General features: G+C 57.1%; 2 protein-coding genes across 5 annotated transcripts in view; both read right to left on the reverse strand.

Annotated features, from left to right (window-relative positions):
* Window positions 1–5,488, reverse strand: part of PHKA1 (phosphorylase kinase regulatory subunit alpha 1) — a 22,954-nt gene extending 17,466 nt beyond the window's left edge. For all 4 annotated transcript variants that reach the window (XM_015626136.2, XM_015626135.2, XM_015626134.2 and 1 more), the window contains exons 1-11: window positions 5,389–5,488; window positions 5,161–5,278; window positions 4,895–5,053; window positions 4,381–4,428; window positions 3,660–3,828; window positions 3,209–3,291; window positions 2,984–3,064; window positions 2,459–2,557; window positions 2,210–2,356; window positions 1,837–1,890; window positions 211–333 (exon numbers count right to left, since the gene is read on the reverse strand). In XM_015626136.2, coding sequence (XP_015481622.1) covers window positions 211–333; window positions 1,837–1,890; window positions 2,210–2,356; window positions 2,459–2,557; window positions 2,984–3,064; window positions 3,209–3,291; window positions 3,660–3,828; window positions 4,381–4,428; window positions 4,895–5,053; window positions 5,161–5,238 — 1,041 coding nt within the window. In that variant the 5' untranslated portion in view covers window positions 5,239–5,278; window positions 5,389–5,488. The remainder of the gene's footprint in view (window positions 1–210; window positions 334–1,836; window positions 1,891–2,209; window positions 2,357–2,458; window positions 2,558–2,983; window positions 3,065–3,208; window positions 3,292–3,659; window positions 3,829–4,380; window positions 4,429–4,894; window positions 5,054–5,160; window positions 5,279–5,388) is intronic.
* A 4,107-nt stretch (window positions 5,489–9,595) lies between these two features.
* On the reverse strand, window positions 9,596–13,291 carry BMP15 (bone morphogenetic protein 15). The gene is made up of 2 exons (XM_033514145.1): window positions 11,788–13,291; window positions 9,596–11,302 (listed from the first exon to the last, which is right to left on the reverse strand). Exons 1-2 carry the CDS (start codon window positions 12,098–12,100, stop codon window positions 10,527–10,529), a joined length of 1,089 nt encoding a protein of 362 aa, XP_033370036.1. The 5' UTR covers window positions 12,101–13,291; the 3' UTR covers window positions 9,596–10,526.
* Between the last annotated feature and the right edge of the window lie 666 nt (window positions 13,292–13,957).

A 13,957-nucleotide genomic window follows, 5' to 3' on the forward strand; every position in this document is an offset into this window, starting at 1 on the left:
AAGGGGGAAGAAGAGAAAGGGGGAAGAAGAGAAAGGGGGAAGAAGAGAAAGGGGGAAGAAGAGAAAGGGGGAAGAAGAGAAAGGGGGAAGAAGAGAAAGGGGGAAGAGAAAGAGATGTGTTGCTGGTAATGGCTCCCTTCATCCTTCCTCTGCACACTTCTCCTGCCAAGGACTTTTTTCCACTAGCCCCACAGGTCTCAACTCTCTTACCTGCTCCATGTTTCCAGTGAAAATCCCGTCAATCATCAAGTATGCCCAGAAGAGAGGCCACTCACACTCAATGTTCTCAAACAGCTTCAGCTCAGCAGGTTCATAGTAGAGGCGTTTGGGGTCCTGTAAGTGACATCGAGGCAGGTGGTACATAACAGGATCCCCTCAAACTGGCAGGGCTTCTCTTCCTCCTGAGATGCCAGCCTCAACTGTCTCTCAGCCCTCCTCTGCAGATGGCCAATACAGAGCTGAAAAGCAGTTTCACCTCTAGCCTGTTTTCTCCATTGGACTGCCCCCTCCTGAGCCCACTGCACTGATAATGGAGAGACCTACCCTTTTTGGGGTCTATCTCATTCCCAGGAGAGCCTCCAGAACACCTCCAGAACAGATGTGCTGTTGTACTGTTGTGCTGGGTCCCCTTTGCCTCGCCTGCTCTGCCTGAGCCTCTCAGCACCTGTCTCCTCCAGAATCATCAAGCTGACCCAGCCAGGTGAGAGGGCTTGGGCTGGTCACACAGGGCCAGAGAGGTTCCTGCAGGTCCCTCCTGCCAAGTGTTGCCACTGTGAGCCCAACACAAGGGAAGCTGTCAGAATGAAGAGCTGCCTGCACAGAGTCCTTCCACCAGAGCTCCGTGTGGTGTAGTGCCCTTTCTCTGACCCTCCCTGCTAACCGCTGTGTCTGCTGCAGAGAAGGGAAAGTGCTGGCCTTAGTAGACTATTCAGGCAGAGAGGACAGAAGGAGATGTCTTCTACCTTCACTCCAGCCATAAGCTTCCAAAATCCCATCCAACTCCAGCCAGCTGCATGCCTCTGCAAGCCCTGCTGCCCTTTCCATGCTCCCCAGAAGTAAGTAATCCACAACTCTGCATGCTGCCAAAGCTCACAAGCACTGGGAACATTGGATTGGAGGTGCTGCTGCTTCTCTCTGGCTCTGGAGGGGGACAGCCACACATGCTGCCTATTATGGGCAGGTCTGCAGAGGTGCAGCAAAGGAGAAGCATTCAGAGGTACCCATGACCAAAGGTTACAGGCCCAGCAGTTGGTGATGACTTAAGAGCCTCTGAGTATCATTTCCTAGTTCAGCAATTAACAAATGAGACTGTTGCTTATAAAATTTTCCTGTTTTCTCTCTACAAAGCAGCAAACTCTCCACTTGCTCCCACGGCCATTCTGGCAGTACCCAAGCTGACTGCTGGTCTAAGAGAGACAGAAACAGCTTTGTGACCCCCGGAGCTACTGTAGATAAGGCTGTTATGCAGTGGCTCTGCAGTCACCTCCCCAAGCCTCCAGTCCTTGCTCAAGGCTGGTGCAGCCCTGGGAGAGCCCACCTCAGCAGGGCTCCCATGCTGGGCACTGGTCCCACCTTCTCCTAGCCTAAGAAGGACACACCACTGGGTCCCAGGACGCAGGCAGAGCAAGCCTCTGGCCATCTGCTATGGGTGGGATGTACCATCTCTCCAATGAGCTCTGTTATTTTGGGGAGCCTTGCCCAGACCCATGACACTGCCTGGGGCTACTCAGGGCTCTTGTCTTCCCAGTGCTCCCCAACACAGCCTTTGTGCTGCATTCAGGTGGGCTGCTGCTTGTCAGTCAAGTACTGCCAGGTGGCAGGGCTGAGGACACTCACCTCTTTGGGAGTCCTGTATCCATCCCGGAGGAAGCGGCAGCAGCCATAGCGCCCCTGGAAGGAGGGAAAGATTTCCTGAGCAGGAGGCACAGTGTGAGATATCTTGTGCCTTCAGTGCAGAAGCAGGGGCAGGGTGTTTATGTCAGCCAAACACCCCCTCCCTCACTCACCCAGCACTCAGGTACCACAATCACAGCCCAGGGCCACAGCACACAGGGCTGCTTCTTTGCACACCCCTGCCACAGGTCATGGAGACTGGGAGAGGACATGCCCAGCAACCCCCCACAGAACATGTTTTTGGGAAAAAAAGGGCTACAGTAGTTTGGACTGCAGCTATTTCCTGGGAACAGGAGACAAGGACAGAGATGCTCACCTGCAGCTTGGTGATAATCTCCTGCTTGGTGATTTCCACCAGCTCACTATCCTCCACAGCAAATGCTGGGTAGGAGATGACAGAGAGCACACTGGCATCTACCTCCTTGGATGTGGAGGCCCTGGGCAGCATTGAGTGGAGGATGGACTGCGCAAAGGGGAAGGAAAGGTGGTTAGGCTGTCAGGCCAGGCATCATACACACTGCAAACCCAGCAAAATCACAGTTCCTCTTGCAACAGTGGGTCTCACCTGGCAGTGCTGCACCTCATCTGACAGCACCCGTATCACTGACTGTGGGCCTCCCTTGGCTCCAAAGAGGTCCAGCTCATCCAGTGCCTCCAGGGCAGCCTGCAAGTAGGGTGAGACTCAAAGACATGTGTCCTTCACCATGCTGCTCATCTGTATGAGCTCTCACTCCATGCTAGCCCTTGTGTGTAAAAGCACTGCCCAAATTTAAAATTTGAACCCTGCTGTGGCTGCAGAACATCTCTGGTCAAAATGGGACCACATCTCCATACATCGAAAGGGCCTGGGACATTTCTACCACACACCCCTGATTAACTTTTCACTTCCAGTTCAGACAAAACTCAGACTAGAAGGGCACAGTTTTATCCCAGTGCACAAGAAGAGTTTTGCTCCCCAGGAACCTATCTGCATGGGACAGACACTGCATGGGGCATTGAGCATTCATCATGTCCAACCCACCCTGTCAAAAAGCAGCTCAGAGCCACCAGTGGTCCTCATCCCACCAGCCAGCATTTCTTCCCCGCTCACCTTGGCCATGCCGACAGAACTGGCATTCAACTCGGTGATGCCCTGGTTTGTCTTGTCCCCACGCTCCCATATGCCAAAGTCCTGTGAACCAGGCACTGTTTCAGAACGCAGCCAGAAAACCTTTGAATCCCACCCATCCATGGTGCTTCCAGAAGGTGCTGGTGTGGCTCAGGAAGAACCCACAGCTGTTCCTAGACACCAGTCCAGTATCTCCCCAGCACCCACCGCAGTTTTGTAGGCAGCTTCAATGTAGAATACAAGGTTCTGGATAAAGTTGACTTCATCCAAGCTGTGAATTATGTGGAGGCCTAAAGCAGAGGGAAGAATTCACATTAGCTGCTCCAAGCCCACAAGCATACCCAGGATGGGGCTGCAGTAGCTCAGGGATGACTCTTCCCCACTGCATGCCTGCCCAACAGGAACTATGTCCTAGCTGACTCCATCTCCACTCCCACCCCTTACAGCAGTGCTGGGGTTTCAGACTAACAGGGGCTTTTGGAGAGACCGACATCAAGGGGTCCAAACCCACCTCAGGTACTGTGAGCATAAGAAAACAGTGTGGGTCCCAAAAGCTACTGCAACAGCTTGGCACCCAAGAAAGCTTCACCCAAACTGAGACATTGGTGAACCTGAAGACCAGCACACTTGAAGCTGCAATGGCAGCCCCCAGCATTACCTGAGGCCGTCATTTGTGCAAGCATGAGGAGGTAGAGGGAGGTAGCATCCATCTGTAGGTGACCCCATTCTTGGTCTCCTACCACCGTGGCACAGGTATGGGTGTTATACTTGGCATGCAGGCAGTCCCTGGTGCTCTGACTGTACTTGAAGGCCTCTACTTTCTCCACCTTGAGACAGGCAAAGAGATGCAGGCATTCATTGAACCCTGTCTTTGGAGAGGTCTGACAGCTCCTGAGCCAAGGTCTGCCCCACACCACGAGTGGAGCACATGGACTTGTGCCTGGCAGGGCAGAAATTCCACAAACCCTGGGCTGAGCCCCATTCTTCATCAAGGCAGTGAGTGCAGGCTCACATGCTGCTGAGGCACAGAACTGCAGCAGTGGAGGGCCCACTGCCACAGCTGCACCATGCAGAGAGAAAAGGGTTACCCCAAATGCCCTCAGGGGGGAGAGCTGTAGAATCCTAGATCCTGCCAGGCCATGAGACAGGGAGCAGCTGGCAAAGGCTCCACTGGCCTCCAGCCCACAGCTCTGGAACTTCAATCACACTCAGGACAGATGCTCACTCAGAACTTATTTCAAGACTTGCTGGAAGGGGGCCTTCCTTCTGCTTATCAGGGAAGGCTGGGGAGGGCTGGTACAGCTAGGATGATAGCCTCTGTGGCATAGCTGGGCTTTAACGAGACCACTTGACACTCAGAGGTACTCCCCAGCCCCTACCTGTCTCATCATGCACTGGAGCAGCCCCCGCATCAGCTTCACCACGCTCTGCAGGAACAAGGAAAACAGGTTTGTTAATCTCCAGGAGAAGCCCTGACTCAGGATCAGCTGGCTGCTGACCTTTGCGGGGATCGGCGTCTGTAATCAAGAGCCCCTGCTCACATTTTCACAGCCCCTGGGCAACAGCAGAGGGAAGATTTCTTGGTCTGCCACCAAGGCTGTCTATACAGCAGGACAGAGGGCATGGCTGCAGGACATGGCTCCCCAGCCCTTGAGAAAAGGGCTGTGACCCCAGAACAAGCCAGACCCAGGTGTCTAGACCCTCTGGTTGGGCTCCAGTGTGGTCTGGGAAGAGCAGGCTCTGACATCCATTCCTATTACCTCTCGCTTTGGGGGACAGCCGTGTCCTCGCCCTCGCTGCACTGCCTTTGGGCCCCTGACCCAGCTATGCCAAAGGCTGACCAGACCGGGGTGACGGTCTGTGACACCGTCGCCGGCTCCTGCTCCCTCCTACCTGCTCCAGCTCGTAGGCCTTTGCCTTGTCCTCGTCGCGGTCGGCATTCTTGCGGTACGCCAGGCCAAGACCCCACACGGCCAGGACGCTGTACACGTTGTCCCGGACCCAGGCGTCCCGGTGGTCGGCGCTGGCGGGGAGCAGCCCCGTCACCGCGTCCTGCGGAGGAAACGCACCGTTCCCACGGAACTCCCTGGCCCAGCGGCCGGCGGGGCGCTCCGGGGCCCCAGCTCTGCTTGCTCCCCATTCCCGGTCAGGGTCCGCACCTGGTGGCGGAGGATGGTCTGCTGCACCAGGCGCCCGTAGCCGTCCAGACGCACGCCCGAGTTGCTCCGGCTCCTCATGGCGGCGGCAGCAGGACCGGAATCGGCACTGGCACTGGAACTGGCAGGGCGGCTCGGGTCCTGTCAGAGCCCCCGGCCCGCCCCGGCCCTCCCCTACCCGCCCCTACCCGCCCCGCGGCACCGCCTGTTCGCTGCCGCCGACGGCGCTACCTGAGCACCGCTGCAGTCCCTGAGCGGCCGCCCCAGCCGCGGCTCCGGCCCACGGGGCGCTCACTACCGAGTGGGCAGGACCTGCCACCATGGAGGCCCCGAGGGCAGAGGGCGGTGGTGTTCAGCGCCACCTGCCGGCCGAAGGCCCAGAAACGCTGAGGAGGGATACGCGACAAGGACAGACACACGGCTACAAGGACAGACACACGGTTATAAGGACAGACACACGGCTACACGGACAGACACACGGTTATAAGGACAGACACACGGCTACACGGACAGACACACGGTTATAAGGACAGACACACGGTTATAAGGACAGACACACGGCTACACGGACAGACACGCGGCTACACGGACAGACACATAGTTATAAGGACAGACACACGGTTACAAGGGCGGCCACACGGCTACAAGGGCGGCCACACGGCCGGATACAGGGACCGACGCTCAGGCACGGGTGGCTATGCCGGTGAGGAACAGACACACGGACCCGTGTGTGGTGCGGGATCCCAGGGACGGCACAGATGGGTTCACGTGCTGGCGTGAGACTCTACAGACACACAGATGGACACACAGATGGGTACACATACCAGTGTGGGTCTGTATGGATACACACACGTGTATTAGGTGTATGGACAGACACACCGATATGCACGTGGACAGAGGCATGGACACATCCATAGGTGTGCACGTGCACATGGAGGCACGGGCATGCATACACATGCACGTGAACAGGTGTGCACACACCTAACCACACTGGAACATTGCACAGGCAGACTCGTGTGCACACATACCTCCACATGCACACATGTACACAGCTGTGCACAGTCTTTTGCATTTCCACGTTTCCACAACACACAAATACACACACAGAAACATGTGCACCCGTGTACATCCACAGGTGTGCAAACCTGTGGATATCCACAGGTACACTCACCTATAAGCACACACACACATAAGCACATGCACACGCTTCCCACGCAGATATTCAATCGTACACGCACGCACACAGATGCGTACACTGCGTACACCTGCATGCACGGGCGCAGGTGGACACATGTGCATCGTACTGATGTGCATCCACATAGGCACCCCTGCAGCATTTGGGCACAGTGGGCTCCTGGAGACTGCAGCATGCCTCATCCTGGGGACCTTTTTGGGCAGGTGGGGGCCAAGTGGGTGCTGTGCTGGACTCTGCAGCTGTTGGGCGAGAGACAGGAGCCTGCAGGTGCCATGTGCCACCCTGAGGCACACGTAGCCCTGCTGCCCATGTAACCTGCCTTTGCACAGCTGGGCAGGGGCAGGAAGGTGCTGAATGTGGGCAGGGTGCATTTGGTTTATTTTCTGTGCAGAGCATCTGGAGCGGCCCAGCCATGGCATTGCCCCAGGGAGCTCAGAAGCAGTCTCTCCCCGGCCCACAGGACACATGGCTGCTGGAGCATCCTGTCCCAGCAGTGAATGCATGCTATCCCTTGGTCTCTGGGGGTCCCAGGGCACAGTGGACATTCCTGGGAACGACAGCAGCTGTCAGTGCTCACGCTGTGAGCGCTGTGCCAGGGTGTCCAGAGGGGGAGCATCCCTGGGCTGGGGGCAGCTGGATGGGGGGGCCAAACCTGGGCTCTGCTGAGGGGATGCCTAGGCTGGAGTCACTGGAACTGGAGGACACCACAGTGGCGTGCACTGGAGGTTCCCGGACTGTGGGCAGTGGGGAATGGCATAGGCATGGGGGTGCCAGGGTCAAGAACTCCCAAGAACCCCAAAGTTGGTGGGGTTGGGGTAGTTGTGAGGCCCCATGGCTGGGGACATCAGGGTTCATGGAGTGGGTCCCAGGGCTTGTGGGGATGAGAGACATGAAGAGTCCCAGGCATGCAGACAAGGCTAGGCAAGGGGTGACACAGGGGATGGTCAGGGGTTCCCAGTCACTGCAGGCCCTGATGACACACTCAGTGCTTTGCCAGCAGTGGGCACCCAGGGGTCTGCTGCCCTCCATCCCCTAGAAGGATGTTGTGTGGGGCATCTGGGGGGCCACACACCCCCCACCCCTGGGGGCTCCTGGAGCAGCCAGAGGGGCAGATGGGGCAGGAAGAGGCATCCTGAGTCTCCTAGCATCTGCCCCTCATGCCCAGACCCACCTGGAGGGAGCTGGAGAGAAGGAAGAGGAGGGAAAGGAGTAGTGGTAGGCTGATGGTGATGCCTGGGGATGGTAGCAGGGACTGCAGTGGCCCTGTCAGCCATTCTGAGTGCTGAGACTTCCACAGTGCTGCAAACTCCATCTGCCAGGTGCCTTCACTAGGCACTGCTCTTCCCAGGTAAAGGCTCTGCACAAATATTTGAGTGGCCCTGGACAGAGAAACAGCCCCTTGTTACCCCCCCACCACAACTGGGGGCTGCCAACAATTCTGCAGGGCACCCATGAGGCATCTGAATCCTGGCCATCACCATTTGCACCCAGCTACAATCCCTGGCAAGGCGCCTGGGGAGCAGCTGCTTTCCACATCTAGGTGACATACATCCTGATGCCCCATACTGTTCCCAGCCCAGACTTGCCCCAGCACTGCAACAACACACGGGACATGTCCCCTCTCTGCCCAGTGCCAGCCTGGAGGATGTGGGGTGTGAGGTGGTCATGCCCACTTAGGAGGGGCAGCAGGAGGGATAGTGAATGGGCACCCTGTGGAAATGAAGCAAAGCCTCAGTATGGGGTTTGGGGCAGGGGAAGGAGCTGGGAACAAAGCAGAAGGGGAGAGGGATACACTAGCTGGCCTGGGCGAAAGAAAGGGGCCAATGCAGCCCCCTGTGCTGGCAGCAGCTCCACAGGCAAGACTCCTGCCTGAGGGTGGGTTGGGTGTGTGTGCCCAAAGCCAGGACTCCTGCTGCTCAGCTGTGCCCAAGGGGCTCACATAGCTGTGGGACCTGCAGGAAGATTCTCCCTGCAAGGTGCACCCAGGCAACAGGCTGGGGTCACTGTACCTGGCAGTCCTGGCAATGATGCAGGCACAGTGCTGGGGTCATCTGGGGATAGGGAATCTTTCCCTGAATCACTGCTCCTCCATCTCTGTGGTAGCACCTGTCCCACCACCAGCACACAGGAGATCTCGCTGCTAGAGCAGCCCCTGGGCATCCCTGGGTACTCAGGGAAGGGGCCCATCCCAACAACCACAAGAGCCCGTTTGGCACAGTGCATATGAGGACACAGGGCTGGGGTGACAAACTCCAGTGCTCACCCATCTCCAGGTGCCCAGCTGGTCCAAGGGGTGCTGGCAGTAGGTTAGGGTGGGGGGAGCACCAGCATCCAGGGGTGTTAAGGGCTGGGAACATGCCCCTCTCTATGTCTTTTATCATCACTTGCCTGAATGAGTCAACACCATACACATAATGATTGATAGGACTCAGATCTGTGAGCTTCCAAACAAGCAGAAGACATTCCCCACTCATGACCAAGATGTGGCTAACTGGGGACAAGGGGCAGGAGAGGAGCCTGGGGCTCTGTGGTTTCTCACTCTTCCAGGATGGGAAAGAAACTTTGAGACCAGCAGGAAAGGGAGGGATTGGAGTTGACTGTACCCTGTCCAATATCAAACACAGGAAAAGTAAAAGTGCTGGAACATCCCCACGGAGCTTGAGCCAGCAATAACAGATGGGATTGGACCCCAAGCAAGAGGAGGCCCTGGAAAGAGCCATGAGCTGTGGAGAAACAGCACCCAGGTGACAGTGGCCCCAAGCTCTGGTGCCAAGGATGATGACTGCTACCTACACCTTGCTGCTCAAAGAATGAAAATTTTGCTCCAGCACTGAAAAAGGGCATCATATCCAGCAACAGGCAGGTTTGCTCACAGATACCTACCCACAATAGCCCCAGAAGAGAAATGCCTTGGCCGTGGTGACAGCCCCAGGAGACCTGGCTCATTGCCCCTCCATGGTCCCCTAGGATTTGCCCCATACAGAGGGATGTGGGGCATCTCTTGTTCCCAGCTCCTGGAGGCAGCTGCCTGCAGCCACATCTGGTCTCCTCTGCACCAGGGCAGGTCAAGGCACCAGGGAAGGCACTTCTCATAGCCCCTGCTTGAACCAGCTGGGATTTTCCCCCACACCATCCCCCTCCAGAAAAAGTACAAGGGCAGTTGCACAGGGATACAGCCTATGACAGCCTATCCAAGAGGGAACCTGCTGCACCCCAGGGACCACGCAAGAACAGACCAAGATGGTCTTTAGCAAAATCAATCAATTCATTTATTCACAATCAAGCAATAAATAGAGAAAAGTCAGGCAGCAGGGGTGCTGAGAGCAGGACTGACCCTTCTGGGAACAGGGACATGCCAGAAGGCCAGCAGAGCCCAAGGCCTGTGTGACAGCAAGAGTGCAAGAAGGTAGAGAGACACCTGCAATGGGAGTCAACCTCTGGGATAGAACAAGACCTGAGCCCTGCTAGAGGGCAAGTCAAGGAGCTGAAGAACAAGTGTGTCACAGGAAGCAGCAGGCAGAGCCTAGCACAGGCAGCTGCCTTGGCCTCTAGCACTGGAAGCAGAGATGGCAGCTCAGGTCCCTCCAGTTTTTCATAGCCTTTCCAGAGTAGAACTGCAGGGGAGGAGAGAGGCTTCCTCCCTCTAGCCCAAATTCTAAGCCTGGTGAGATGCCTCTGCAGCTGAGACTAGATAGGGATGGGGTGCATGTGAGTTGGGAAGGAATGCCACAGCTGTGACCCACAGGCAGGGTCACATCAGATCCTGACACCACCAATGTGTCACGTGTAAAGCACAGAGACACCTGGACTTCTTACCCTCCCTGACCTGGCTCCACCAGGAGACTCCCAGCCACCTCCTAAGAGCTTTGTACTCCAGTTTAGGGACACAGCTCATCTCTGAGAGCAACAGGCCGAGCCCCCCTGGCCACCAAAACCAGGCAGCAGCCATGGGGGCTGCAGGAAGGACAGATGCCATGGGGCAACCACCCCAGCACAGGTTCCTGCTTTTAAAAATCCACAATTTACATAAAATTGTCATTGTAAAACCTCCCCACTGAGCAGCACTGCATGGGGAGGGGAGATGAACCAAGTGAGCCCCAGACAGAGCAAGATAAACCCTAAAGTCCAGATCTGCAGGAAGAGGCAGAGTCCAGGGGTGCTGTGCTGGTGGAAATTACCGGCAAGTGCAGGACTCTGCAATCATATTCTCGTACTCCTTGTACAGTATGGCTCCACTGCGCTCAATCATGAGGACACTGATGGGGCTGTAGCGGTAGGGCACACAGGAGGGCCGGGGCACATTGGTGTCCACAAGCTGATGAACAAAGCTCTGCACCACAGCATGGTTGGGTGCATGGTAGTCATAGCGAAGCAGGTGGGGACAGGTGCCTTTGCAGTAGCGCGGGTTGTAGCGGTGAGGAGCAATGATCCAGTGGTCCCAGCCTAGCTGTGCAAAACTGACAGGGAAGGAGCGGAGGGAACAGTCACTCTTCTCCCCTCCCTGCTCCCACAGGTAGTTGGGCAGGTCACGAGCCAACATCCCTGTATCACGTCGGTGTCGGTGGGGCTCTGCTGCCGGAGGTGCCAACCCTGCCTGGGTATCGTTAAAGTAGAGAAGGAGGAAAGGGTGGTCAGGGGCCACCGGGGCATCATGGCCTCCTGCTCGGCCAGCACGCACACAGACATGCTGCAGTGCCAGGCTCCCCACGCTGCTGTTCCCCAGCGCCAGGTAAGGGGTGATGTCAACTTCGGCCCAGCCATGACGAGGACGGGCAATAGGGCTGAGCAGCACCCTGGGCGCCTTGCCAGCCACCACCAGCTCCAGAGCACAGAGGAGACGACCATGGGCCAGTGACAGACTGGGCAGGTAGACCACAGTGGCTCTGAGGAGGTGCTCGGCCTCTGGCTGGCCCTCCAGATGGTAGGTGAGGACCTGCAAGTACCAGCGACCTGCAGGGAAGCAGTGAGCAGTACCCTCTTAGCACAGTGCAGGAGGTGCTGTGCAGCACCCTTTTCTCTCATGGTGCTGCCACAGCCCCGCACAGCAGTGCCTGTGACAGCTATCTGCCCCAGCACAAGGCAGAAGCTGCAGCAAACAGAAGCCATGAGCCAAGGCTTGCTGGTGGTGTGAAGGGCAAAGAGAGTCTGTAACATTTTCAATCCCCTGCACCAACACCACTAGCCTGGCACAGCATCAGGTAGGGCGGGAAGAGGAGAAGAGTACACAAGGGCCAGAGATGTGTTTGACCACTTCACCCCTGGGGCAAAGCCTGTTCAAGGCCTGCCAAGCGGAACCCCATGGCCAAGAGCAATCCCAGCCAGGACGCTGTAGAGAGGCAGAAGGAAGCAGGCAATAGACCTGACTTTCAGTGCTCAAGCCCACCCTTAGCTCTGCTAAGTCCCCATACCATCCTTAGTGCCCACCGGTTCCTTACCTGCCCAGGGCTGACCCCCATGGGAACTGGCCTGGACCAGGCGGATGGTGTTGGTGCCCAAGCTGCGGCTGCGGCGAGGTCGGCCTTCGCGGTCAGCAGCACGCCGGTACAGATTCAGCATGTAGCGCAGGGGCTGCCCACTTACTGGCCCCACTTGCCAGCCTGGGCTGCCTGGAGCCCGCATTTGCAGGGCCTGCAGGAGGGGCAGGGTAGGGACAGCAGGCAGGGAGCCAAGGGGCAGTGAGGACTGGTTTGCAGCCTGGGAAAGGGGCACAACAAGGAGGAGGAGGAGGCTGGTGAAAGGGTAGGGCATAGCCACAATAGGTGAGTGTGTGTTTGGGGAGGGAGCACGTAAGTGGGAGAAGGTGGGGATGGCCAGCAGAAGAATTAGGGAGAACCTGAAGTCGTGCTTCTCCCCGCTTGAGAGGCAGAGCTGACAGTAGGCACCAGCAAAAGGATCCCAGGGTGCTTCCAGCTACTATCAAAACAGGACAACCACACCAGCTGCTTCAGCTTGGCACAGGAACAGAAAGGTGGGGGGGGATTCTGTATGCAAAAAAGGGTACAAGTTACACACTAAAACCCAGACCAGGAACAAAGCTAGTCCAACAGAGCCTGGCTATGGGGGTTGTAAAGGTGCTGGGGTAGGGGAGTGGGTGGGAGAACCAGCTCACTCAGCCCACCTGCTCCTGGCTCAGCCTCCTCCTACAGGGTAGGAGGGCCCTGCCCAGGCTCATTTTAAAGGCATGGACTCAATCAGGTTTTAAAGAGGCAGGAGCTTGCTGGGTCTTAGGGGAATGGGGCCAGACAGAGCCTGAGAGGGTGCTTTCATGCGATCAGAGTCCCTCCAGCTCCCTCCACACTGTGCTGACTCTCCAGCAGTGGCACAGCACCTTTGTGCCCATTGCTGCAAGCTGGTCTGTGCCCCTGCAGGCACAGAGCCTGGGTTCTGCTCCCCAACAGCCCCGCAGCACAGCCAGGCTGCTCAGTGCCTCACTCTACCGAGCTGATGCTAAGGCACATGGCTGAGCAGAGTGACCCTGAGCTCAGCAGTGCTAAGTATGTCTGGGTAAGCCAGAAGGCTTTAGGAATTTTTGATTTTCCACTTTAGGAATCATCCTGCCATCGCCATCAGCATGCCCACAACTTTGCCTACCTTGACTAGCTTCCAGGTCTTTCTGGCAGCACCTGCTGAAAGCCAAGAGGCTGTGAGCACAATGCCCATCCTCTCGCTGGCATGGGCCATTTGAGGCACTTTCCATACTGAGGACAGTGACTCCATGGTGCATGGGAAAGGCTCTCTGGGCACACTACAGAGTGTGGTGTGGGCAGCTGCAGGCAGTGCCACCTCCAGAGCCCCTGGTGTTGTGCCCATACCCACGGTACACTGTTGCTCTCCTGCTGGGATGGAAGCATCCCAGGGTAAGCACACTGGTTGGGAATCACTGGTGCAGGGATAGGGACACGGAGAGAGCTGGCAGGGTTGTAGTGGTGTCTGTTGCCCACCCTTCCTGGTGTCAGCTGGGCACAGTGCTACAGGTTGGGAGGGCTGTGTGGGGATGTGTGTGGTGCTAAATGTGCTGCGGGGCCATGTGATGAGCCCTCTTGCCTGGCCAGGCAGCCCTGGTTACTCATTTGGGAAAGTGCACAAGGGTCAGACGACTCAGCGAAGGTTGGGAAAAGTCCGGGAATGGCAGCAGCAGTCATGAGTGGGGGCATGACAAGGCAGGTGGGAAAGCCATAGGGAAGAGCAGGAGATTTTGGTCGGGGTGGTGGACATGTCAGCGATGGACATATCACGGCTGTATTGGGGGGGAGGGAGGGAGGGAAGGACCGTGCATCTCTCCGGGGAGGGCTCCAGTACTACAAATAGCCCAGGTACCACTCCACCCTGCACCCCGTGACACTCTGGCTGTACTGGCCTGCTTGAAGCTGGGCTGTGCAGGGAGCAGGCAGAGTTCAAGGCAGGTGCTTGTGGACAGGGACTACCGAGAAAAACTTGAGACCCTTCCAGCACTGGGAATAAACAAGCTTAGGGTGTCTCACCAGCCTGGCACAGCAAGCCTACCCTCCCGGGAATCCATGGTAGGCAACCAGGGGCCGCAGGCGCTGCTTGCAGAGCAGAGCTTTCCAGGCCGGCTGGGTTGTCTGGGAAGGAGATGAGTAAGAG

Source organism: Parus major, chromosome 4A, assembly GCF_001522545.3.
Source record: "Parus major isolate Abel chromosome 4A, Parus_major1.1, whole genome shotgun sequence".
Lineage (NCBI taxonomy): Eukaryota > Metazoa > Chordata > Aves > Passeriformes > Paridae > Parus > Parus major.

Coding starts and splice junctions, on each gene's coding strand:
- BMP15 (XM_033514145.1), bottom strand. CDS start 12,100: ATGCCCTACCCTTTCACCAGCCTCCTCCTCCTCCTTGTTGTGCCCCTT. Junction 11,303..11,787: donor TGGGGGTCAGCCCTGGGCAG/GTAAGGAACCGG, acceptor GCTTCCCTGCAG/GTCGCTGGTACTTGCAGGTC.